The sequence below is a fragment of the Falco rusticolus genome, chromosome 1, assembly GCF_015220075.1.
Source record: "Falco rusticolus isolate bFalRus1 chromosome 1, bFalRus1.pri, whole genome shotgun sequence".
NCBI classification, from domain to species: domain Eukaryota; kingdom Metazoa; phylum Chordata; class Aves; order Falconiformes; family Falconidae; genus Falco; species Falco rusticolus.
The window spans coordinates 101,641,648-101,667,533 of record NC_051187.1 but is presented as its reverse complement, the minus strand read 5'-3'; the positions used below and the strand labels follow the sequence as shown (position 1 = coordinate 101,667,533).

The window sequence follows — 25,886 nt, the reverse complement described above, 5'->3', positions numbered from 1 at the left end:
CATATATTTAGCAGAGAGCAGTTTGGAAGCGGCACAGCTACCTACATAGTGACACAGATTTACCACTTGCCTCCAGAGAGGGCCTATGGTTTTTCAAAAACCAGTTTTGTTGGATCGGTGAGCTACAGCATCTTGGTTGCTGGGGAGTCGAGCTGTAGCTGTCCCTTCCCAACACCCTTTTCTGCAAAGGGTGACTGACGGGGCTGTGTCACACAGGCCACACATGCATTGCACACACACAACAGTGCCACACAGGTAGGTGTGATTTAGAAACATGCAAAATGGCGTAACAGAGAGAAACAAGTAGTGTAACAGAGTCCCACCTTAAATAGCAGTTGAGAGGGATAGCCAGCAAATAAAAAAATGCATTTCACATCTCTTTTCAGAAAGGAGTTGCACTACAGATGAAAAGCACACTGCTCAGCCAACCGCCGGGGCTTCGCTCTTGTTTGGTGGCATCATCCTTCTGCATCTGCCATCCTTTCACTCATGAAAAGCAAGAACAGGAGACAAGGTCCTGGTTCTCCTCTAGAGTCTCTTGGGGGCTGGGGGAGGAACCACCCTCTGGGATAATGGCAAACCTTGCACATGGGATGGATTGGTTCAGCGAGCAAAGTGACCAAGGGAGCGCAGAATGGTGAATAATTCCTTCTCACTGGAAGGGAGAATGATGCTGCTGGTGGTATGAGTGCAGCTGACCCATCCTGAGAGGCGTCAGGTTTGCCAGGATCAAGTCCCACTCACGCTGCCGAACACTGACTGCGCCGACAGCTGGCCGAAGGGCTTTAGTGAGCAGCCGTGTCTCATGGACACCCACACCTGCACGCTGCACAGGCCGGGGATTTGATTGCTTGGCAACAAATTCTCCCCCTCGACCAGTCTCCAACCTCTCAGCATTCAAATTTTCCCTTATTCCTATAGTTTAAAGAAAGGAAGACATTAATTCTAGTAAAGTATTTACAAAAAAAAAAAAAAAAGAATCTCTTCAGCCTGCACACACTGCTGAACACTCTAGTTTGATTTCATTTTCTAGGAAGAACTTCACACAAATGAAGAGGATTTAGCAATTTTTGAGCTTGCAGAAGACCAGCGGCAAGCGGAGCCCACGTAGCACAGGTAAGGCTGCTTTTACTTCCCTTAAGTCCTTACTTTGCAAACAACTGATCCAGAAATTGGTGTAGCAGCCATCTTAAAGAAATTACAAAGCCTTCCCCTGTTCAGATCAGGCAGCACTGGACCTTTCCTGAAAACCCTGGCACTGAAAGGGTATGTATGAAGTGACCCACACTGTCTGGGTCTAGACATGGTGCATAAGCACCAGCTCTGGACTCCAAGCAGGTTATGTTGTTCTACTGTTAGCATACAATAATGAGTACTTGCTTCTGCTCACCACTGCTGGTACTCGCTGCAGCTCAGTGCCCTTGGCCTGTTTATCTGTATCAATGTCAGTACGCGAAACAAGCAAGCTAGAAATCTGTGATGTATTCACCTCCTGACTATCATCAGCTGCTTGCTTTGACAAAGAGACTATGTGGAAAGGATCCAGACACTGCGCAAAATGAGGAAAAACACCCCGCATTATGTCCCAATCATGATGGAAAAGATTCCAAAGAACTAAGAAGAAATCTAATTTTCCTGACACGGCCAAGAACGAGATTCACAGAGTCAAGCGAATACCTCCTGGGCAAAGGCCACCCATCTGACAATAATACAGTTATAATCCAGACGTGTCTACTACCTGCAGGAAGATACACCACTAGAATGATGCAATAAAATAATCAACAAAACAGGTTTTCTAATTGGGAAAAGCACTTTGAACAGGCTTTAAAACCTGTTTGTAACCAGTTTGTCTGTCTCCTGAACTTCCTACCCCACCTAGTTGTCTCTTCCTTCGTTTTTTGCAATTTCAAACATTTAGAAGTTGCATCCAAAAGGACAAGCTTCCCCCCAGCCTAACACTGCAGCGAATGGCAACAAAATAGCGTTGCAGCATGCCATCTTTCGGGAGCAGCCCCGATATCCAGGTAATAGCCAGATTAGCAGCTCCTTATTAATATCTGACCAGACCATCAATCCCATGCCTTGTTCCTTCACATACTGAGTCTGTGTTTATGCTTATTTTCCAGCTGGTTCCACCTGATCAGCATAAGGAAAAGGTTCATTTATTTTCCCTTATCTTCCTTTTTCTGTTCCCTTTCCCTCTCCTTTGGAGAGGCACGCCTGCCTCCTAGGGCACGGTCACATTCTGAAGAGCAACTAAGAAATACCTGTATATTTCTGCCCACAGCATTTTGAGAGACCTTGCAGAAAGGCACCCAGAAGACGAAAGTAAAAACATCTGGGGTGATGTCAAAGGTGTATAGAACAGACAAAGAGCCTGCAAGGTCACAAATCACCTAGTGGGATGTGGGGAGGGAAAAGCAGATTTCCTGGCTGGTCCAGCTCCACGGGCCGCATCAGCTTTCCAGGCTCTCCGTAGGTGACAAAACCACGAGGCCTCCCAGCACCACTCCACTCCTCCACTGCCACCTTCCCTCTCTACCAAAGGATCCAACACTTCCAAAGAGAAGCACTGCTTCGCAGGACAGCTGGCAGTGATGGGGAAAGAAATTCAAGCAGACGTAAATAAGTAGGTCTGCCTTGTCAAAGTAGGGTAGGAGAAGCTGTCGCCGCATTTGCAGGGGTGGTGCTGCTGACAGCAACAAAAGGCAAGGCAAGCGCTCGCAGGACACCCGCGTACTGAAGCTGTCGCCTCTACCAGGGTTCCTTAAAAAAAGCATTTTTTTCAAACTGACTCCCCAAGACATGCAGAAAGGAGCTCCCATTTCTTTGGGCGATAACACAAATGGCTCCATGCAAACTTAAACTCCTTAACAAGCGAGCCTGCCCTTCCTTTCCACTGTCCTATCGAAGTGCTGTTCATACTGGCATCAGAGGCCCAACACGCCCAGCTGTGGCCCTGGTTAGATCAAAGCACCTCTCAGTGACCTCCAGCAAGCCCCAGGTTAGGCTCTGGGTTACAGTAAAAATCTCTCTGCAGTTCTTATCACCACCATTTATGTAAAGAGACATTGAAACTAGCAGGACAGGTCCATCCCCAGTCTGATCACTAGCTAATCTAATTGTATGTTTCGACCACGGTGGAATTAAGTCCAGTGGGAATAGTTAACAGGCCTTGCAGCTGGTTGGGAGACAGCACAGGGAGCAAACAAATACAGCAGTAAACGAGAGCAAAACTATCTAACGCTTACATGCACTGTAAGGAGAAAGGGCAAGGCACATGTGGCTGCCGATGCTCAAAAGTAGTTCAGTTTAAAGCTTGCAGAAGACATCATCATGGCAAAATTAGATTTAGGCAAGTCTCACCTCACACGAGCATTAGAGGACCTAACAACTAAAATGGTCTAGTCACTATAGAAAACCAATACCATAAAGTCCAGATTTAAGTTCACTTTTTCTTTAATAGATTATAGGCACCATGCTTAAAGACTCCCATTGCATAGTGCCTGAACAAGAAACCTTGTCGCAGAATTTTCAAGGGCTGAGAAATACCAGCCTATATCCATGCACACAGTGGGAGCTCGATACTTAAATTCTTCGGCTATTTGTAATAATCCCAATCTTGTGACTGTACTACCTGTGAGTAAGGATGGTAGCATACCTATTTACCTACTTTGTTCTAAATCCCAACACAGAAAGCCTGGGCATCAAGGATGGTAGTGTACCAATTTACCTACTTTGTTCTAAATCCCAACACAGAAAGCCTGGGCATCAAGTTACACTACTTTCTATTATTATTCCCCTGCTGACTTTAAAAGCCATGTATCTCTCAATCCTGTTTGTCACAAGAGCTCCAAAATACCCTTGGCAAAGCAAATACCCATCACTTCTCTTTGCACTGGAAAAAAAAAAAAAATAATTAAGACCCGTTAGCTGACAATGCTGCTATTGTACCACCTTCTGCTTAGTAAGTGGCCACAAGGTACTCTTCTTCTGTTTCATGTCAAGAAGTGAGCGTAGTCACACTAGGAAGAGAGACTTGCCTAACTCACTAAATTGGGCTGAAGTCATCTAATGTCTCTGTGATGAAGGTTTGCAAACAGCAAAGCTGTCCGTTGTTGTAGAACTTCTTTACGTCACTGAACAAGCAGCAAAGCACTCCAGGCCGCCTGTGTTGTTTTTTCTACCTGTAGTTTGCACAGCTCCTGCCTTTAAAAAAAAAAAAAAAAAAAAAGTACTGCCTCAAAACCAAAGTACACTTACCAATAAATCTATCTGCAACTCTTGCTGCATCAGAAAACATGGCAAAAGTCATCTAGAATATCGTTCAGGGGCCTGCATGCTTCTGTCCTCATTTTTGGATTTTGCACAGAAAAGAGATGGTGGAGAGGCAACACTTGTGAGCTGCTCACTCACAGTTCCTCGTTGGTGTGCAATGTTCAGCAAACAGCAAGTCACACTGAAAATAAGAACCAGGCCTTGTTGTATGGAAGTAAGCCCCCCCCAGTCACACAATATTTCGGCTCTTGTTCTACTGTTGCTTCTCATCCTTGCTCTTTTCCAGACAAATCTGCCCCAGGACAGAATGCAAGAGTGGAGCTCATTTAAACTACTCCTTCCAACAATTTTATGTTAAACACACATTTAAGTGTATGACGTGACTTCAAAAAGTCTTTCTTTCCTGGCCTTCCTCAAATTATCATGATTAAGGAATCATTTATTTTTAAAAAAAGGTGTAAAGGAGGTTAAGCAACTGCTGCAGTCTATATTGGCAAAAAATGCAAAAACTGAACCAGCACCCCTATGTACTCATGTGATGACAGCCCCAGTACATGGTGTTTTATTACTTTCATCTGCCACCCTAGACTAGTTTTAGACAATTTTACGTGCATATTAAAATATACTTTATTAAAACAGGACAAGAAAATTAAATGAATGAGGACTAAGTGGACATACCTATTTTTATTACCAAAAAATGAAATAGATGCATTTACTGTATTGTTTTTTCTTTTAAAATTTTTTCTTTTATTCACTCATCAAGAGCCAATAAGTTATATAAATCATAGTAGTTTTCATTTCCTTACTGAAGTAGTCTACAAGATTTTTACTTATTGTTATCACACTGACTCGGTAGCACATTTGAACTCTAGAAAGAGTGTATTGGTCTCTGTTTTTCCATAAAGATTCTTCTTAAAAATGCTACCTTTCTTGCGCAGGTTTCCATGAAACCTCTTCGACGTTACCAGCATAGCGTTGCGGTTCCCCCCGGGAGGTTCCGAATGCAGCCATATCAGGTGTCAAGGCACTCGACGCTGTGCAGGTCCGTTCGCACCTAGAGAGCCAGCCCACGAGGCTGGCAGTGGCCACCACACACTGCAGCCACCCCAACCCTTCTACCTCACCACGGCTCTTTAAAGGAAGCCACGAATTATACTGAAGCTCCATGCTGAAGGCAGGGGCAATGATTCCATTTGACAGATGTTAAACCAAATACTTTCGTATTTAATTATGTTAAAGAGTTCCAGAAGGTTAAAACCGTAGACAAATGCACAGAACTTCTGTCAATGACAATGAACTGAGGCAGCAACATTGTCATCCCCATGCTTTAAACTGTGTCTAAAGCAACTTCTAAACAAGTACAATTTGGGCTACTCATGTAGAACTTAAACAGTGATTTTTTGTTTGCTTTACCTAGTATGAAGGGGTTTCGAACACTTCAGTAACTTATAACTAGTCCCACGGTTGCCATTTTCCCATCTGCTCCTCATCAGCAGATATTTTGCTTTGTACACCAATAATACATTATTTTTTCTGCCAACAATGCAATCTAGTTTTCATGGTAACACTCAAAAGCATTCTAGTCTTGCTCCTCTTCATCCCCATCCTCATCTTCATCTCCTTGATCTCCAGATTCTATATCATCCTCATCTTCAATCTGAAATTAGGAAAGATCTGTTGTGAGCAGTAACATCCCTTAACTCTGATCCAGCCTTCTCAAGGAAAGACAAATGCTGACAGAGTGAAAATATGCTTAAAACTAACCAAATGTTATCACACCGTAACAATTAGTGCTTAATAAGGGCAACAGTCATCTTGTAATGTCACACAGTTTTTAACTTCTCTGCTAAGGTCGGCTGACAACTGGGGACAACCGCCTCCACTCAGCACCATCGGTTCTGCCCCATACATTCGAGGAAGCAACTTTATATACGCTTCATTTTCCCATACAGGTGCATGAATTAAACCCCACATTCTTCACCAAATAGGCTGGGGAGGAAAATGTGTCTGTCCAGTGCTTTGCAGTGCCACAAGTGAAACTGCTAACGTCTTCTAGGGTACTCTTTTTAAGTCATTTAAAAGTCAACAGACTCAAAGATTCCGTGGCTGCACCTAGAGGATCTACACTTGCCACACATGCCATTCAACAGAAGTAATGCCTCTGCCCACCGCAGACTCTTTAAAACCCAATTCCTGCAGCTGAAGCTAAACCACGTGACTGCCAAATACCAAAACGTACCCTTCCTTTCAGAAGGATGGCACAAATGACAGAATGACAGTCTCCCAATTGGAAGCCCAGGCTCTAGCCTGGTGTTGATCCACAGTATCTGCAGCACAACAACTAGTTCCATCCACCTTACAGACACATCCCCAGCTCCGAGTCACAAGGATTCTTGAAAGAAACCTCCTGGAAGACAAGGCTCCCAGAAACTGCCCCAACAGTCTGCAGTGCTGCTTAAGAAGCAAACTAAAGCTTTCTGGTTCTCACTTGTATTATCTGTGGAACGATCCCTTAGGATTGTAACACAGCCGTCATCTGCTTTCTAGTTGGCAACCAGGACAAACTGCAGCAAGGCCAGGTATTGTTCCAGACATACACATGACAAGTAGTTTTCCTCACAGGAGTTTGGTGGGTACCTCTCAACATCCCTAAGCCAAACACTTCCTTCAAGAGGCAGTTACCATCTTTTATTGATGGCTGCCAATACAAGTTGAGAAGGCAACTCCGGTAGATTCGACAGCCCTCTATCTATAGAAAGAGGCCTCAGCAGACTTACTGGATCACGTACTGCTGTACTCAGACCTGACTCGGACCAGAGAACTCACTGGACCCATTGTTCTGCTTACCGGTACACCAAGATCCTTCAATTTGACCTTCAGTGCAGATAGTTTCTGATCCTGGTCAGCCAAGAGCACCAGAAGATCATCCTGCTCTTTCTTTGATTCTGCAACTTCTTGTTGAAGTTTACTTTTCTCATCTTGCAAGATAGCAACCGTACTACTGGATGAATCCAGGTGCTGTTTTAGTGATTCTTTTTCCTCAGAAAGGGCTTTGACTTCACTCTGGCAACAGGAAAAATCCCACGCAGAGTTACACCATAAGCACAGGACCAGCTGAAGCCCCGTTTCCTACAAACACATGCCACATGCTACCTGTAAGAGCTCCAACGCCACTAAGGGCCTGGTGGCCTTGCTCCCACATACTTCCTTACCCAAACTCCCCTTATTACCCACTAGGAGCAAGGTAGGCAGGAGTCTTTAACAGTGGCTACTTTCTTCCCAGGCAAACTGGACCGCCCGTGTCAGAATAAAGCTATTGCCTAGACTGTGCTTACCAGCTCTTTGAAGGCAGACAAGGTCTACATTTCCCAAGTGAAAAATGAAGGAGGAGACTCATCTGGCTTCCCCTACGGAGCCTGAAAAACTTCAAATGCTGAGGAAATAAACCACTTCCACCCAAAGTCTTTCCTGTTGTAGAAGTCCTCCTAACTAAAGGCCGAGTATCAAGCAACTTGGTTTGATGTTCATACACTACCAACCTTCAATTCTTTTATTTCTTGCTCAAGTCTTCCCTCCAATTCAGAGTTGTTTGCTGCTGTTGCACCGCTGCCTCCTAACACAGGATCTGCAGTTGCGTTCTGTGGACAAGAAATTTATTATCAGAGCATCGCATGCCTTGCACACAAAGACAGCAAGCTAAGATGTTATACAGTCAGTCACAGAATTTAAAAGCCTATTTTCTTCTTACAGCATAGCCAAGGTGTGGTAGTTACATACATCCTGCAAGGCATCAGGAAAGATCTGTGCTTCCTGGAGTCTCCATAAACACATAGGCACGTGCGCACAAAAAGGAGCCTTATTTCATCAAAATGCACTCTATAGAAGCTGTGAGGTTTTTTCTAGGCAGACCCTGTCTATTACAGGCCACCAGCCTTCACCGAGATGCTTCTTGAGTGCCAAAGATGATAAAAAAACTATCAGGCTAAACATCCAGCTCTTGTATGGGACTAGTAAAACTAGCAATAGTTTAGTCTCAGACAGCCCTTTCCAAAGTTTTTCTTTACAAAATGCGGCAGCTGACTTTCAGCTAAAACTGCAACACGGCATGAATTCAAGACAGTTACTTCTGCGGTTATGCCACAATTAAGCCAAAGCTGTAGGAAAGGCAGGCAGTGTGGAGGATGGCAGTGAGGTGGTCTGACAACTGGTGACAGCACGGAGCACGTGAATGTGCCTCTGCATCCTGAGCACACAAGGCCAACGCATGCAACGGCATCCTGTATCAGAGCAGCTGAGACTTTCGACATTGGAAGTGTTAAAAGCTGCCTTCTCTCAGATCATCTGCACATTAAACACCTGGTATTTTGCCCACACCAGTCCTCTCAGAATACCGGAATTAGAACTTGGTGCATAAGTCAGAACCAACCAGCCAGAACCAAGAGTTTAAGCAAGTCCAGCTACCACAGACCAGCTACCCTGTTTTCATTACAAGCAGACTTGTCAAGCAGGGCAGGCAGGAGCTACCCTCGTTCTGTTTGACACGTTGTCATCATGTCAATCATGTGACCCACACTCCTGCAGCTTTATCTGTTAGCTCTGCTGTGGAAAAGTCTAACATTTTCATGCAACTCATTTGAGTTCTCTAGCTCAACATTCACTTTCGAATGATAGTTTTGAGGACACAATCACATCTATTTAGCTATTCTATAAGGCTTTATTAGGTAATTTTTCAATACATAGCTAAAAAAAAAAGAAGCTCTGAGGCATTCAGAGGTCTGTACAGGCAGATGCACCCACCATTCGCCATTGAAATAAATGTATGTCAACTTCCAAATTAGTATCATCAACTTTGTAAGAATAAGGATCCCTCCAACATACATGACACCATGCCTGTGTCACACGAGACTCTTCCTTTTGATTAGGGTATAAGCTTAAAACACTGCATAGCTGGTATTTCTTTGTTTAAAAATACCAAGGACCCATGGTCGCATGGTACACTGACTTACCTGGAATTCCCATCTTCCCTCATGAAAGATGTTGTCAAGTTAACACAGTACTTCATTTAAAACACTGTTGGAATCAATTGCTAATATACATTCTTAAAACAAGACTGGTTTAGGACAATAGCTACAGACAGCATAAGCAGGAAACAAGTCTTCAAAATTTAGTCCCCAAAGAGAAAATAAGGAACTTTCTCACTGGTACCATTACTTGTAGCTTTTGATTTTCAATCTGAAGCTTGGAGATTTCTGCAGACTGTAGTTTTATCTGACTCCTGAGCATTTCTAATTCCTTTAGGAAAAAAAGACAAAACATACTTTTAAGTTAATTCGGTAAAGCAAGGTAGTTAAGTCTTAAGTTGAATGCTACCAGACTAACAGCTTAATACTAGCACACATGAGAGAAAAGCTGTATCCTTCAAGAAGGGCACAGGAACCATTTCTCTGGAAGAGAAAACTAGCCAGCAACACACACCATTTCCCACCCTGCTCTTACGGACCCTCTTCTGTGGCATGCCCAACCAAGGCTCCTGTCCAAGCCTCACTCCTGTTTCTAAAGGTGTTTCACACCACTAGCGCTTCCATTAGCATCCTCTACGCACTACTGTTCTTGGCACAGAAACCCACTGTGACTTATTAATCCAGAGATTATTAGCTCTCCAATCAGAACCTTTGCTAGGTATTTTTTGAGCAACAGCTACCCTAAATTACTGAATCCACAGATATTTAAACACTTGATCTATACTGTACATCTAATACCTGGAAGATTTCATATCAACATTTAAAGATACACTTTACAATGGATAAATAGATTTTTCAGGTCTGAAGAGTCAGTTGAAGTGTCTTCTGCTGGTTCAAACCTGCTTAGCAAAACCAGCTGATTCATTTTTGGATGCACCATCTTGATGCGCCAAGTAGTACCATCATCACATAAAGGGACACCATTAAAAACATCAACATGCTCAGGAATCAACGCTCCTCCCTGAAGTTGGGCAAAGCTCCCTTCCCATCCCGAGCTACTACTGTTCACCGCAGCTTGGCTGAAATAACACAGGTTCACCTTCTGTAGTTCATTGTTGTGCTCCAAGCCACCAGATTTGCTGGTCTGTGAGGACTGCTCCATTGTTCCCATTTCCAGCTGTGAAGACTTCTGTAATAACAACAGGAAAATCAGCCATAGAACTAGACAGACTACATACAGTCATGTTGTTAGAACACAAAGCAAACCATGTGCTTGCATGATCACAGTTCCCAGCAGAGAAGGTGCAAATATGGGCTAAGATATGCACAGCACAAAGCTCTGATTAAATGAGAACAGCTGGATGGTCCCCTCTAAGCTGGATGCAAGTGTCTTTCACCAATTCAAATACAGAGGACGCGCACAAAATAAAAGCAGCATGCACCATCCTGCGTTGTGACAAGCAAGCCACTAAATGTGTGTCTTAGGCATTACCCTCACTAAGCTCCTAGGAGACACCAATCATTTTTTTCTCCCCAAAACATGAGGGGGAAAAAATTAAAAAAAAGACTGATTCTACAGTAAAACAGGTCAGTAGCACAAATTTCTCTTGGGAATAGTGTGAAACAGAAAAGGCTCTGCTCAAGCCATCTCCCACCATATTTCCTATTATCATCATTCTACCGGTTACTTGACTACTGTCACAATGAGGATTTACACAGCTTAAAACAAATTACATCTGAAAACAGGAATTGGAAGCTGCATCAAGTTCTGCCCAGATAGTGCTTACCAATTTTTCAATCACTGAATCCTTTTCCCTTAACTGCCCTTGCAGCAGTTCATGCTTGTTTTTCCATTCTTCCAACTCCTCTTTCAATTTGCTCACTTCTTCTGTCTGAATACCATTCATCTGAAATGTATCACTGTGGGAATTATGATGCTGATTGTCCTTTCCTGAAAGACAGAGTTCATAAACAAAGGTCATAAACACCAACATTATTTTGAAGTTAGCTTCACACACACCAATTGAAGTATTTATTGGCTGTTCTCCTCCCACCCCACAGGGCAACACAAGCCATTTAACTCAAGAATGAAAGCAGAGTATTTAAGAATTCTCTACCAAAAGCTGAATAAAGAGCTCTAATTTGCCATCCCTTCAAGCATGTACTCATGACTGCACCTGCATGCTGCTTCAGTTGTTCAGTTCATCCAGAGTAAGTTCATAGACAAGTCATTCTATAGAGGAAGGACAATTGTTTCCTTATGTATTTTTAATCATAAATAATCCTGAAGGCAGAATTACTTTTTGAAGTCATGTCATATCCAGTTTATCAGGCATCTTGACCTGGGAATATCTTGAATATACTGCCCTGATTTAAGCATTCAGTTAGCAGTCTCTCCAGTGACAGTAACAGGCCTCATCTTGCACATCTGCTGTACCACTATTCTTCCCCAATTCACGCTTTCATTCACAGACCTGAACTTCAGCACACACCATGGCCCATCCGTTCATGTTCCGAGTGTTCTGCACAGGCAACAACTGTTTTGGATTAACTTAAGAAACAAAGGTGTAGAAATCCTTTACCAGCAGCTCTCTGGAAGCCCACAGTTCCTACAGCAAGCTTCAGCTCTTACACCTCTCCCCAGGCACACCTGCAGGAAAGTAGCTAGGGTGGCAAGGAAGGGCTTGGCTTGCCATTGTAAGCAACCAAAGTGATACCTAGATCAGGTCAGAAGCTATTGCTAATCCCAGTATTTCCACACATCCATCTAAGTGAACTGTCTGGTTTACAGTGGTCTTCTTCAGGTGCTTGTTTGCCCCAAGACCAGGCCTATGTGGTAGACAGATCCTAGCTCAAGCGCTCAAACAGATCTTGCAGAAAACAGTACCATTATTTCAAGAGACCCAAAACTTAAGCAAAAAGCAAGAACAAATTGTATCTCATTCACATTTTCAAGTTGTCTTCTCAGTACTCGCTGTGCTTCATTCTGTAAGTTTAAAGGCACTTAAACTAAAACCTAGTACTTCTAGATAATGAAGCAAATCTGATGCTTAAACAAAATCATTTGCAATGCTGAACATCAACTTGGAAAAAAAAAAATAAGAGTATTTTATCTCTACGAATAGTTTTCATATGCTGCAGAACATATAAGAGCATGCCTGAAGTGACAGAAGGTTGTCTGCTGGGGCTGTAGCTTGCCATAAATCACACAAGATCTTTGCACTAACAAGATTATTTTTTATTATTCTTTCTACAGCCTACCTAGCTGTACTTTAAGGAGATTGTACTGGTCCTTATGCTGTTGGATCTGCGACACTTGCTGTGTAACTGTTGCTTGGAGCTGTTCATTTTGAGATGTTAAGGTGTTAACGCGTTGTTTTAATTCTTCAAGCTCCTGGTCCTGTGAAAGGAATAAAAAAGGCACTTAAGAGTAACAACACTTTTGAGTACAATGCTGTTGGGAAGGCAAATAAAGACAGAAAAACTTTTAACTCCACCATTACACACTGTTGCCTAGTGACACTGTTAGTGATACATGTGACAGATGAGCAGAAAAGCCTCATGCAAACCTGGATAGCTATTCCTAGGAAAAAAGCCTGGAAAAGACAGAAGCAGCCTGTCACACCAGACCAATGCCTTCCAAGTATTTTGGAAGAGACCTCCAGCATCCCCACACCAGAGACAGCAGGGCGGGGGAAGGAAATTATGAAATCTGACAATTGTACTTTTTCTCCACCGCACTGAAGCCTGCACACGCTTGATCCACATCAAGAGTCTTTAAAGAAGTTGTGGTAATTGCAGTCACCCCATGTTCAATAAAGCCTCACTGGTGGCTCAAAAGTGCCCCTTAATTCCACATGTACCACTATACTCTGCATCCATTCCAGATCCCTGAACTCTATTATAAACACCTGCTCCAGTTCCCTGTTAGCTATTTAAGTTAATTAACTTTGCTCCTCTACTTCTCAATCTAAGCTGTGGCAACAAAACAAATGAACTACTGTTGGACAAAAATTTTGAGAGTCCAACCACAGGCAGGTATACTCAGCCTTCACTGAAAAACTTAATTTCTTCATTCAGCCACACTTCATCTGTCATCTTCGCAAAGGTGAGAGCACAGAAGTAAGAACTGTATCTCTTTCTGAAGGGCTATAAGACCTCCACTTACTCATTTGGAAAGGAACACTTAAACACAGGAAAGAGCAGATATGCTCCCAGGCAAAGAATTAAACTTAACCAGTATTCTAAACACTGGTATTTCAGTTGAACCAGAACTTGGATTAAGTGTTTTTAGAAGTGCTTCTGCATTGCTATTTTCTTGTTACTTGTTTTGGAACATCAGGTATCAAACCGCACTGCAGCACCTCTGAAAGCCAGAACAAACAACTTCTAGAGGCACACATACAGTGTAACTCCCTCTTACCTGCTCTCTAATGACTTTTTTGTAGTGAGTCACGATGTTGTCATGCTGTTCCAATGTCTTCTTGACCTCCTCCTCCTTTTTATCTTCCTCACTTGACTTGTAAATAGCTTTACTTATGACACCTGTCAAAAACAGTTTCTGTTAACCAAAGCCCAGTTCACGTATCCTCAAAACAGTCTCACAGCCTCACTCAGTTTAACTGCGTTCATGGTCTTAGAAACTCAACCTGCACTTTAAAAAATAATAAATACAAGTGTCACAAACAGGTTTAAGAAAATAGGAAACAGTGGGGTTTTAATAGCAAGGTTTGCACAGTTACTGCTTTACTGTTTCAGAAAAGCAAATGGGTGTTTTGAGTCCTTCCTATCAGAGAGGGTGCATTTGGCTTGCATTATGGCTCCACTCCACTACAGCTGTTACCCAAGTGGCTGTGCAAGTAAGCGAAGGACTTACGACTACAAGGGCAACATGCAGAGGAAACATGATTGGGCAAAACTGTCTTTAGCGTTGCTGCTTCAAGGTGTTTTCCAACTCTAGACTGATTTAAGCCAGGCAATATTAAGAAACAGGACATTAGATGTTACAGGTGACAATCTGTCTCTCTTGTGAGGGACAAAAACCACAAAAGAATGTGCCTATCGTTTTCTAACAAGCCAGGAAATTCAGCATTCATAGTTTTTCTTAATGACTCAAAGAGCAAATATCTGGTTTGCATACTTCCACGAATCAAGCTCCTGTGACCATCACAACGTGCTCAATACTTCAGTCTCTTTGTAAGCACAGGTAAATACACATCTCGGCAACTCAGAGCATGTACTAACAATCACTTCACCCAAGAACAGTTACCCAGTTTAGTACAAGCCCTGATTTTGGGCTTGTACTGGGAGTATTTTTCCTAAATACCTGAACAGCGAGCTTCGGTATATTATTACTTACAGCTATTACTGTAACATTGTTTTTCAGAATACTCCATTTTAGTATCATCACACTGCTTTCAAGAGGGTTACATTCACCACGTTTAGTAGTTCAGTCATCAGTTCATCACGAAAACTACAGAAGCGAGCCCAACATTCTCACCTTCCAATTCCTTTACAAGCTTGGTAAATTCATGATCAAACATCATGTGGTCTGGACTAGAGAAACTAGGCTGGGGTTTCTGAGCAGCTCTAGAATAAAGTTCGTGTTTGCTAATGAAGCCAAGCTTCTCAATGAAGTTCTCCCTGCCAATCCTCTTCTCAATCAGCTGTTTCAGCTTCTCTCTAAAAGGAAGAAACAAATTAATCGCAGTGCCATGCTCGGAAAGAAATAAACCCATCCCTCCCCTCAAGGTGGTTTTTGCAGTTATAACTTTGATTATCTGTCTCAAGTCTTAACCGCACTAGATGCTTTGCATTCAAGATGGGATTTTTCGGTGGCCGCTGACATCTGTTCTCAGCCCAGGAATACACAGGTCAGGAGGACCTATGCAAAGTAACTGCCTGCTTTGCCTAGCTAGAGGTGGGTCAGTCATTTTGCATCCCATAAGGAACATGCATAGGAAACATTCAACCAAATTTCTCAACTGCACCACCTCAGTTAAAAGCCTCTTAAACCACCATCTGCCATTCACAAAGCCTTTCCCTACAGTCCTCTTATTACTTCTATATCATACTTACTTCCTATAATTTTCAAGGGAATTGTCATTGTAGTAGATGGAAATGCCAAGCAAAAGTGCACACAGGCCTTGGACAAGCTGCTCCTCTTCTCCAAGGTTTTCGGCTATCTGCCCTGTGAGCTAGAGCTCTTGTTAAGGATATTTTGAGATACTTCATAAGCACAATACATGTAACATACTTCTCCCTGTATAAATACCCAGTTAAAATTATTTTCACATGTAAAACCAAGCTTGATTAGGAAGCAGGCAGAACGGCTGATGAAATCCTTGCAAAAGCTGGCTTCTATTCTGAAGGACTCTGGTAATCTGTGGTTTCCATGAAATTTCTTTTCCCGGTAACTGCTTAACCTAAGAGATTTAGTTGTTGCAAAACAGACTTCCAGTTTGGATCAGGAGACAGTTTAGCTTTATGTACTTCAATCAGATTTTTTCCTGGAAAGCTAGCATAGAAGTAAGCTCCAACAGTAGAAGGAAGCATTCTTTCTACCTCTGGGGTATAAGAGTAAGTCACACTAAAAACATCAACAGGCTTGTCGTAATAAAAACCCCACACTTTGCTAGCAGAATGCTGGCAGCTTTCCACTGTACTTAAATTTACATCTGCATCTTATAGACAGGTCAGCGTATGCAGAGCACTGTCAACAACAGGCTGGTTACAGCTCTTGCCCCAGCGCATTTTCTTTTATGTCATATGGTATCACTGCAAACTCATCTAGATAAACATTTAAGTGGAATGTGAATAATCCAAATAACTTCTATGCAAGTGGTTCTACTCTGCAAGCAGGTCAAGGATACGAAAGGTATATTGGCTGGGTTGTGAAGGAAGTGCGTGACAGCAATTGAGCAGTTGCTTAGCCAAGTGCAAAGCAACATCAGTAGTCCAACCCTGGTCTGTACTTTGCTTCCCTTTGAAAAGAATAAAACCACCCATTGTTATCTTTCCACAGTGGAGGACTAAAACACCAAAAAAATCAGTACTGATTCAGAACTCCCCCGCTTCCACCACAACATTTTAAAAAACACAAGTCATGTCTTTCAAAAAACCCATTCGTTAGTGATACTGAACACAGCTTTAGTGCTTTGATGAAACAACTATTAAATCAGTCACATTTGACTGTTCTCAGAGCAAAACAACAAGCAACACAGATGTGAAATAGGACTCAATGCAAATTAACATCAATATAAAATCATAACAAATTAGTTCTGCATTTATAATTAATACTAGGGTAACATGAAGGAACATACACACAACCCCTGTAAAGAATGAACACGGTGTAAATTAAGCGAGCTAAGGATTCCCGGTAATAAGACTTCCCCTGCTGACTAAAAATAGCCATGTGTCCTAATAGTATTTTCTAAGTAAAGATAGAGAATACCAGAGTGGCTTTTGGTTTGGACAATACACACGTTAAGCCAGCAAGAAGAATGCCAACTGCAGTATTTGTTTTCGCTAGCTATGGAAAATTACGTTTTCATCTGAAAATTGACTGCCTCTTTAATTCTGTCTACCTTATCTCTGCTGCACTTATCATGGGCACAGCAGCATTAAGACAGCCATACCTCTCTTCCAATAGTCAATATTCAGAAAGCAACCAAGAAAAATGTTCCCTGCATGGAAAACTAAGCTTCACACAGCACCAAGTACATCGTGTGAAGCAACTGGAAGCTCAAGGCAAATCTTGAAGGCAAGATAAGGCATATAGAACTACTGGGATATCTTCAAAAGAGGGCAAGAAAATACACTGCAACAAGTGGTCACCGGGATCAAGACAGTGGCAAGAGAGAGAAGTATTCATCAATGACAGAGTCTGTGCTTGAGACATTGGACTTCCACCCTTGCTTCTGATAGCCCCTATGCTTCAGGGCTGAAGGCAGTGTAGTTTTTAACTTTAGCTAAGCATCTTAAAACAAACAAACAAAAAAACCACCAAGGTCTTTGTGTAAGCCAGTTTGCCCATCAAGATGGCCAGTGAGTAGCAGCCTGGTTAGAAGATCTTCTGTAGTAGGCTCCCAGCTACCCAACAGCCCCTATAGACCACAAGACAGATAGGAATTGAATCTAGCAACTCTGGAAAAAAATACCAAGCTCTGAAGAGACTGCCTTCAAGGACTTCCTTCTGAGGTCCTGTGATTTGCTGCAGTATACCACCATCACTAAGATGAAACCATCTCCTTAAAGGAGAACTCAGACTACAGATGGAGACTGCAGCGGCCATCCCTAATGCTGCACACTTAGGTAAGGGAACATCTGGCCCTTTTTTATCACCACCACTACTTCCAGAAACCCAAGCGCACAAAGTCAGAACAGCAGAGAACACAGGTGCCCTCACCAACCACACAGCACCTGCCTGTTGTGTTTCACGAGGAGTACTACATGCCCTACTAGCAATCATTGTTTAGTCTTTGCTATAGGTTTGTCTGCAGCTTTGTTGTGACCCTGTCACGCTGCATACACATTATCTTCCTGGCTGCTACACTTCTAGTTGAATGCCACAACTGGTGTCCACTGACCTAGACCTCACTGCGAGTTACCTAGTCCCCACCAAACTATTTTCCTCTTGCCCTCTCTCTTCCTCTGGACTCGCTCATCTAGCTTTCCCCATCACTACTGTGCATTTCCCCTACCCACCCTGTAGCTGGTAATTAGTTAACGACTTGCATGCAATGTGACACTTTCAGATCTCTGCTCATGAGGTGATATTTATTTCCAAGACAGTCTAACGACAAGACACGTTTAAGAGCTACTTGCATGCAGCAGGTTTACCCACAAAGGCAAGACAGGATGCCCAAAGAGCTGTCTCGCCACTTTTTACCCGCTAGGTAAGGCTAAGGACTGTGTTCACACCCCAGTCTTCAGGTGAAGCATGAACAAAGACACAAAGTGGCATATCATAGGTTTTACAAGCTTATATAGAAAATCGTCTGCCACGTCACATTGGTGTAGTGACCTACAACAGTATTGTCTTGTCAAGCACCTCAGCTGAAGAACCTGCTGACAACCACACAGGCCCTTCCAGCTGCACCAAATGGCTACATCACCATTATCTGCGCAAAGACATCAGCCACGTGAACATTTGTCAAAAAATCAAGTCAATTCTCCCCTAGCTGAACAAAAACAAATGCCTGCTTCAAACAGAACAAACAAGGAGCACTACAAACCCTTTTCCCCTCACTTACGTTTACAAATGCAGGCTGTTACTGTCCCAGTACTATTATGCAGTTCATACTCACTGGGAATTACTATAACTGGCAGTCTTGCCCTGCAGCACATGGGCACACCTTGTGCTTCAAAGAACACTGGTACAAGTGTCCCTTGTCAGAAATGCAAAGGTACTTCTGCGAGCGAGACCTGGCATTTACAGCACATTATCTGCTGGAAGCAGTTGCAAAACACATTTTTTCTCCAGTGCTGCATGATATTCCAAGGTCAAATTAACATGTTCTGCCTAAGTGTTTCCACACAGTCCAAAACACTTGCCTCAAAAAAACCTCCACGCAGCTATTTTCTAGGCATACCATGATAACACCTAGTGTGATAGATGACACCTCCCCATGGCTGCTGTTCTACAGTTCAGGGCTGGTAACAATACAGCCCCAGCCCTTAGAACAACTGTGGTAAATAAAGCAGACGATTCCACAGCAGCGGTATTTCAGAACTGTTTTTTTTCTGCCGCTGATAACCAGCTCAGCAGTGCTGTATGTAGCACGGCCTGAATGTCAAACTCACTTCAGGGGTCTCAGGGGTCATCTGCTACTAATGAGATCCCCACTATTCACAACTAGTAGCTCCAAGTTTAAAACTTCTACTGGTAAGTAGAATGTACGAAGTGGCCAGAAGGCAGGTAAAACACCATTTTTCTTTTAGCAGTCAGGAAATCAGCAGCATGTGCCCACTTCAGATCATACCAGCTGTTTGCTACAGGCCAGTTTGAGAAAACAGTATTTCTAACAGTTACAGTTTTTCTTACAAGAAAGCACATCTGTTAGGCGAACAGATGGTGAATGAGTCCACCCCACCAGAAAGAAAGCACCCGTGCTACCCAAGATCTTTATCCCATAGTTTTGTGGAGCACCCCCCGAGAATCCCCTGGAGACACAGAAAGAGCTTGTTATGCTAGGAAAACCCCAAACCCAACTGCAACACAAAGCTGTAAGTGGAAATATGTCAAAAAGCAGTTAAAACCTCCCCAGCAAAACCCAAGACAAGAGGAAAAGGCCTGCTTTTGGCAAGAAAATGCCAAAGCTGTGCCAAAATATACATACCCGTCTGTCGATCTTATCACCCTGCAAGTTACATACATATTACTTGAGAACCTTGAAGCGGAACACATTTCAGAAACATCCCCCCAGAGCCTGAGTCCCTTACATCATTTAAAGCTAAAGAGCCACAGGCAGTTTTACTGACTCAAATTTACCTCAGACAAAAATGCCAGGAAAAGGATAAAAAGGAACACTGTCTGTTTTCAGGTAAAGCAGATTTTAAAAAGTCGCATGAACAAATTCAGGATTCCACATTCTGCCATTATTCTTAATCACAGAAAAGTCTAATTGCTGACAGAATTAACTAGCTTATTATTACAACCATTTGGGGGAAAAGTGTGCCTAACAAGCCAATGTCGCAAGAAAGTGCGGGCTAGGAGGTGAAATTCAGGCACTTGCCATTTGCAATGCCAGGTGTTAAGCAAGTTCAAAAAATGCTTTTAGCTTTGAATAGCAAAACCCACAACAATCAATACATGGGAGCCTGGTATTTTCAAGATGTTTCAAGTTAGCAGTTACAGGTTAAATACTAATCAAGCAGTTCTTCAGCAACAAAACGTGACTGGGGATCCTGCCAGTTTGTCTTGTCTTTTAAACCACGTTTAAGGTCTAGATGCTTTAGGACCCTGCCCTGGTTTCAGCTGGGATTGAGTTAACTTTCTTCTCAGTGGCTACTGCAGTGCGGTGTTTTGGATTTGGTGTGGGAACAGTGCGGTTAAGGACTTTTTGGTTTCTCAGGCCTTGCCAGCAGGAGGGCTGAAGGAAAACAGGGAACTGTGAGGGGACACAGCCAGGTCAGCTACCCTGAACTAGCCAAAGAAGTATTCCATACCACGGGACATCATGCTCAGTATATAAACTGGGGGGTTGGCTGGGGCAGCAGATCATTGCTCGGGGACTAGCTGGGCTTCGGTCAGCACGTGGTGAGCAGTTGCACTGCACATCACTATCTTTCTTTTCTCCCTTCCCTTTGGTTTTCATTGCTCTCCCCTTCTCCCTCCTTCTCATTATAATGGTTATTGTTATAACTATTGTTCCTTTGGTTTTAGTTTATCTCAATTGTTAAACAGTTCTTATCTCAGCCCTCAAGTTTAGCATTCCTTTCTGATTCTCCTCCCTGCCCCCCTGGGTGAGGGGAGAGTGAACAAGCAGCTGCATGGCACATAAATACCAGCTGGGGTTAAACCACCACAAACCCTCTGCCTACTGAGAGTAGACAACATTAAGCAGCAACTGCTGATGAAAAAGCACAATTTGCTGCTTTTCTCCTCCCCCTGAAGCATAGAGCACTTTAAGCAAAACATAAAAACAGTTCGCAAAACAGAGTGAACAGTCATTCATGTCTTGCTGCCACACGCCTGCACAGAAGCAGCGTTCTTCCTAGATACCGGAGTTTTAACCCAAAGCGGGGGGAAGTCAGTGCTGTACCTGCGAGAGGATGTTGGTGCACTGCTGCAGCAGCGACACTGGTGGGTTGCCGATGCTCGTTGCTAGCTGAACCCTCAGGAGCTGTTCTTTCAAAGTGGCGTTTTCCTGTAACGCGTGGGCCAGGGCCACAGCGGCGCACCAGTTTGAAAGAGAGTCCGTAGAAAAGAGGCCCCCACAGAGCAGCTGACCAGCTGAGACAGAGTTACCTGTCGCTACCAGAACAGGCAAGAGGTATAAGCACGATTAAAACAAGCCACAAAACCAGCAAAATATTTACAACATCAACAGTTAAAACACAGAAAAATTAAACCAGTGAAGTTTTAGAGAAATCATAAGCCAGATCCTCTTGCTTGGATCAGACACTTCATGGCAGGTAAATAATTTTGCAGAACGCATCGGTTGATGCATTACACCTCAGAGCTAGTACACAGCTCACTGCAGAGACGTTAGCTTTGCGTACCGTCAATAGTAGATGGCAGAAGCGTTGAAACGATTTCTCCTTGTCCTTTTTGGTTTTTGTATAAAAAGCACTGGAAACAATAAAGAACGGCACAGCGTAGCACAAAAGGCTGCCTTTCGTTTACCATGGACATGAGAAGGACTACAATTGCAGGCCTGTTTGGAAAGGGAAGAAGAAAACTGTTAGGACAAAGTTGTGAATGAAGACAACAGCAGACACAGAATTTGGAGTGTAGACTTCTGTCTACTCTGTAAAACCATTGATTTTACTACCAAAGTTTTTCAGTTACTTAAACCACAAAACAGCATATTCATTATACATGACTGCACTGAGCTACTGCTCCTCCACAGTATTTTCATTTCCCATCAAGTCCCCCGCTGCTCCCTACTAGGTTCAAAAACACTGTAGAAGATGTCTCATAAGGCCACAAGCAACTCTTAATACAGAATGCTCTTTTTCTACCCGCACTCATATTCAAATGCTGAGATGAAGATCTCCTTAAGCTAACACTTGCTGCTCCCCAGTCTGAGTAAATATCAATTAGCTGCCTATTTTCTGACCCTCTAAATCCTTTTGTAGACTGGCTAACAGCGGCAGCTTGTCCTGATGTAGGAATTTCAACTATTGCTCTTTCTACTTTTCAGGTACCACAGAACAAATAAAATCAGTTCTAGGCCTCATCTCTGTGGAAACACACCTGACACCTTCATGCTATATCTAATACACCCAGTGTGAACTTGAAGCTGTCACTCTGTATCATAATTCCAAACTCTGAATTCAGTCCTCTGGATTAGACTACCATTCTCCCATACCAATACATCATTACCTAACACAGTTAAACACTTTTCTTCCTCTACCTTGGTGGATTAGAAGGTGCATTTACAGAGGCAAAGTAGTCTTGATTCATCTGGCATCCTCGAATGACTTCTGATACTGTATTAATGGTCTAAGAAAAGGCAGAGAAAAATATTAAATGGATAGTTAATTGTGAGCCATAGTTTACTACCTAGATCACTCAAAATAATTCAAGACTACCCTGACAGCTCAGTATCAAAAAACACACACCAAGTCTCAGCATAGAGATTTGTTCAATAAAACCATTTCAAATGAAATCCCAACAGCTAACAGCTGTGAAGCATGCTGAGCAAAGCTTAAGGGGCAGAAAGCTCAGATGGGTTTATTATACCCTGTTACCTCCAGCTTTACTTTCTATGTCAGATCAGTTTGGCTATGACAGCCAGTTAAACTGGATATTTTAAAGAAGTCAAAAGGTGAAACCTTTTAAGAAGTAAAGAACTGGAACAGAGGCTGCTCCAAAGGAACCGGTCTATGCTCAATCTAAGCACATTGTTGTATCAAGAGGCAAAAACACCTCATCCTAACGGCTGACAGGGCTTTCTAGAAGCTAGAAATCCCTCATCACTGGAAACCAGCTGAGGCAGAATGGTTCTAGACTCTCTAAAAAGAAAAACAACAACAAAAAAACCTCACCCCCAAAACAGGAATCAATTCAGCCACTCTGGGATATGCTGAAATCCAACAGAAGGAATAAGCAAACCCGAATACATCCTGGTCACAGAATATCATGCAGAAGACTATCTTACGTGTACATTGCCCACACAGGAAGCCGACATCTCTGGCATCTGAAATACTTTCTTAGCAAATACTGTAATTTCAGTTTGCAGCAACCAGCTATCCCTGTAGACCCCTGCTTTCACCCGTTTAGTTGTCCCCACCCCTACATCCTTTTGCTCCCTCTTACTTCTGTCAGGATATCAGCAGGAACTCCAGTTGCCATCAGGATTGTGCAGAGCTGCTCTAACAACCCACAGTGAAACATTGCCTTCTGACAACTGCTGGTAGCTCCAGGAGGATTTGTGGGAGACACGAGTACCCGCACAAGCTAGAAAAAAAAACCCAAAACATTTCTATGCGAAGAGAGCCTGAGGCCTTCTGAAATGCAGACCAAAGCAGATTTACCCGTTTAAAGTTTAGCCATGAAATACGTTTGTGCCTAAAAATGGAGGTAGAAGACAATTAAAGAGCACATTCATCTCATTACCACACGTGGCTGTTTGACTTCAAATTCATTGAAAGCCTCTAAAATCTCCCAATATTGGACTCTGTCGCAAGTAAGCGATGAGAAATCAAGCTGTAATTATTCTGTTGTCCTGGCAAATGGTGAGCCAAATTACATTTCATGAAGTGAGAAAATGCCTTCATCACAAATGTTCAGCTTCCACACAAAGTGCCACAGAACAGAAACAGCTTATTTCATTTATTTTTTTTTTGAGGGGTGAGCAGAAGGGAGGATGCCCAACACACAATAATTACGAACCCATAGTGAAGACAGCTACTGAAATTCAGTTAATGCACCACAGCCATACATGAATTCATACAGAAGGATTCTTTATGTAGAACAACCCTAATTACGTATTTAGCTTAAATCACTGTTACATCTTGTTACGTGAAATGAAGTTACGTGATATGCCAACTGTTACAAATTGACAATTTGGCAGTAGTATTTGTGCCAAAAGCAGTACACCTCATGCATGTTGGCAGCTAATTCTGAGCTAAAGACAACACGTGGATTTTGTAGTCACCTGTTACCTTACACTTATTCTTCATTGCAAGAGAGCTGAATAAGCGTTGACATCGGCACACAGGAGTTAGATGAGGTGTTTTACCTGCAGCATTAGATGAAGATTAGTTACTTTCTGTGCAGACCACCCGCAGTTGTCATCTCCAACTTCAAACCAAGGCTTCATACGCTGAATGTATGAGCCTTCTTTGAAGAAATTCTGATTGGAATTATTATTCTTCAACAAGCTTTGTAATAGGAGGAGACAGTCTTCCACTACTATTCCTGGTGAGACAAAAAAACCCAAAAGATTAAGCAAGAGGTAACATGTAGAAAACTAAATAGCTTCTCCACGCACTAAGTATGTTCTAGATAGAACAGAGCACACACTTCTAAACTCTTCATTCTTAACAAACATTAGATTTGGATCAAGAACTGTGAACCTTATGCAAGAAAAAAATAATTAAAAGGTCACTCTAAATTAAATACATCGATGTTGATCCAGCATATTTCCAAGGAAGCTGTATTTGTGTTTCTTCCACAAGTCTGAAGCAAAAATGTTATTTCCAAAGAATATATAGTTTGTATGAGTTAGTTGGGTAGGAACGATAAGAACTTCAAAGCCTCACAATCGCTTTGTGTCTTGAAGTATACCTACTTCAGAGTCAGGCTACATAACTGTCTCTCAATATTGTAAGCACTAAAATGACATTCCTCTTGAACTGCATCATGATACAAATGGCAGTTCTTACTGGCTTACAGATTCACTCTCTTTAATCACTAGCTACATCTTCAACTCATGTCAAAGCTACTTTTCAGGTTATTTTGGTGGAGAAGAAATTCTTAGAAGCAGCCCTTAGAAAGAACCAATTCAAACTCAACACCTTGGATTTGCAACAACTTTCTTTTTTTTTTTTTTTTTTTACCCTCAGGTTTTATCTGTACTTAAAAAGCACTACAGCTGCTAATCAACTATCTACTCTGTAAAGAGAAAAATATTCAGACAACGCTGCCCAGACAACAACATGAATAAAGGCAGCCTGCTTCTGGTATTGCTGGGATGCCTCCAAATCTGGACTCAACAGAAAGGATAAAGACTTCCTCCTTGCATTTCTGAGAACACACAGGCAGTGCCAGACCCAGGAATGGGAGAACAAAGACCAGCTGTCACACTCCCCCTTCCCACTCCTGCTGCAGAGCCACAGCTGATAACCCAGCCCTCGGCAGGGCTGTGGACAGGAGGAACAGACACAGAGCAGGGAGGAGGGGGAAGCAGGGAATTCTTAGTACTCAGGAATTTACATACCAAGTCTCCTAAAATTATTAGCTGCCTAAAAATAGCAGCTTTGAATCAAAGGCTTGCTTAATCCTTCCATGCCAACATACTTGGAATAATTCAGCTGGGAGAGAAGCATTAACTGCTCCTGCAACCCACAGAAAGGTCACGGATCAGCAAAACTGTCTCATTACTGAAATAGATACTGTACCAAACTACAGTTGGTGGTAAACTCATCATGTGTTGCTAACCAAAAAAAATAAACAAATCACACCTGAAGTGCTACATCATTTTTGCTCGGTTTTTTTAGCCTTTTTTCCTATGCCCTAACATGTAAATGATTTGGCAAGGAGCTGACCAGAAAGGTGAAGTTATTAGTGAGGCTGAAGAAACTAAGCAAGCTTTTACTTCCAGTCACTCCAAGCATCCAAGGATCTTGCAGGAGGAATACACATGCTTAACTCTGTAAGTGACAAATGCAACACACACATATCTGACACTGTCATTCAAAACATACACATTCACAGACTTACTCATGCTCAGAGAAATTAACTGATGTTTTAAC

At 42.6% G+C, this 25,886-nt stretch overlaps 1 protein-coding gene across 5 annotated transcripts in view; it reads right to left on the bottom strand.

Annotated features, from left to right (window-relative positions):
- Positions 1 to 4,936: 4,936 nt before the first annotated feature.
- USO1 (USO1 vesicle transport factor) overlaps positions 4,937 to 25,886 on the bottom strand; it is a 37,550-nt gene continuing 16,600 nt past the window's right edge. For 3 of the 5 annotated variants that reach the window (XM_037391930.1, XM_037391934.1, XM_037391962.1), the window contains 17 exons: positions 24,152 to 24,330; positions 23,227 to 23,367; positions 22,322 to 22,410; positions 21,465 to 21,619; positions 21,005 to 21,216; positions 19,580 to 19,600; positions 16,112 to 16,222; positions 15,318 to 15,436; positions 14,740 to 14,921; positions 13,663 to 13,784; positions 12,501 to 12,639; positions 11,027 to 11,190; positions 10,339 to 10,428; positions 9,484 to 9,570; positions 7,818 to 7,916; positions 7,126 to 7,341; positions 4,937 to 5,935 (listed from right to left, as the gene is read on the bottom strand). In XM_037391930.1, coding sequence (XP_037247827.1) covers positions 5,858 to 5,935; positions 7,126 to 7,341; positions 7,818 to 7,916; positions 9,484 to 9,570; positions 10,339 to 10,428; positions 11,027 to 11,190; positions 12,501 to 12,639; positions 13,663 to 13,784; positions 14,740 to 14,921; positions 15,318 to 15,436; positions 16,112 to 16,222; positions 19,580 to 19,600; positions 21,005 to 21,216; positions 21,465 to 21,619; positions 22,322 to 22,410; positions 23,227 to 23,367; positions 24,152 to 24,330 — 2,204 coding nt within the window. In that variant the 3' untranslated portion in view covers positions 4,937 to 5,857. The remainder of the gene's footprint in view (positions 5,936 to 7,125; positions 7,342 to 7,817; positions 7,917 to 9,483; positions 9,571 to 10,338; positions 10,429 to 11,026; positions 11,191 to 12,500; positions 12,640 to 13,662; positions 13,785 to 14,739; positions 14,922 to 15,317; positions 15,437 to 16,111; positions 16,223 to 19,579; positions 19,601 to 21,004; positions 21,217 to 21,464; positions 21,620 to 22,321; positions 22,411 to 23,226; positions 23,368 to 24,151; positions 24,331 to 25,886) is intronic. The other 2 variants (XM_037391944.1, XM_037391953.1) reach the window with 1 other exon arrangement.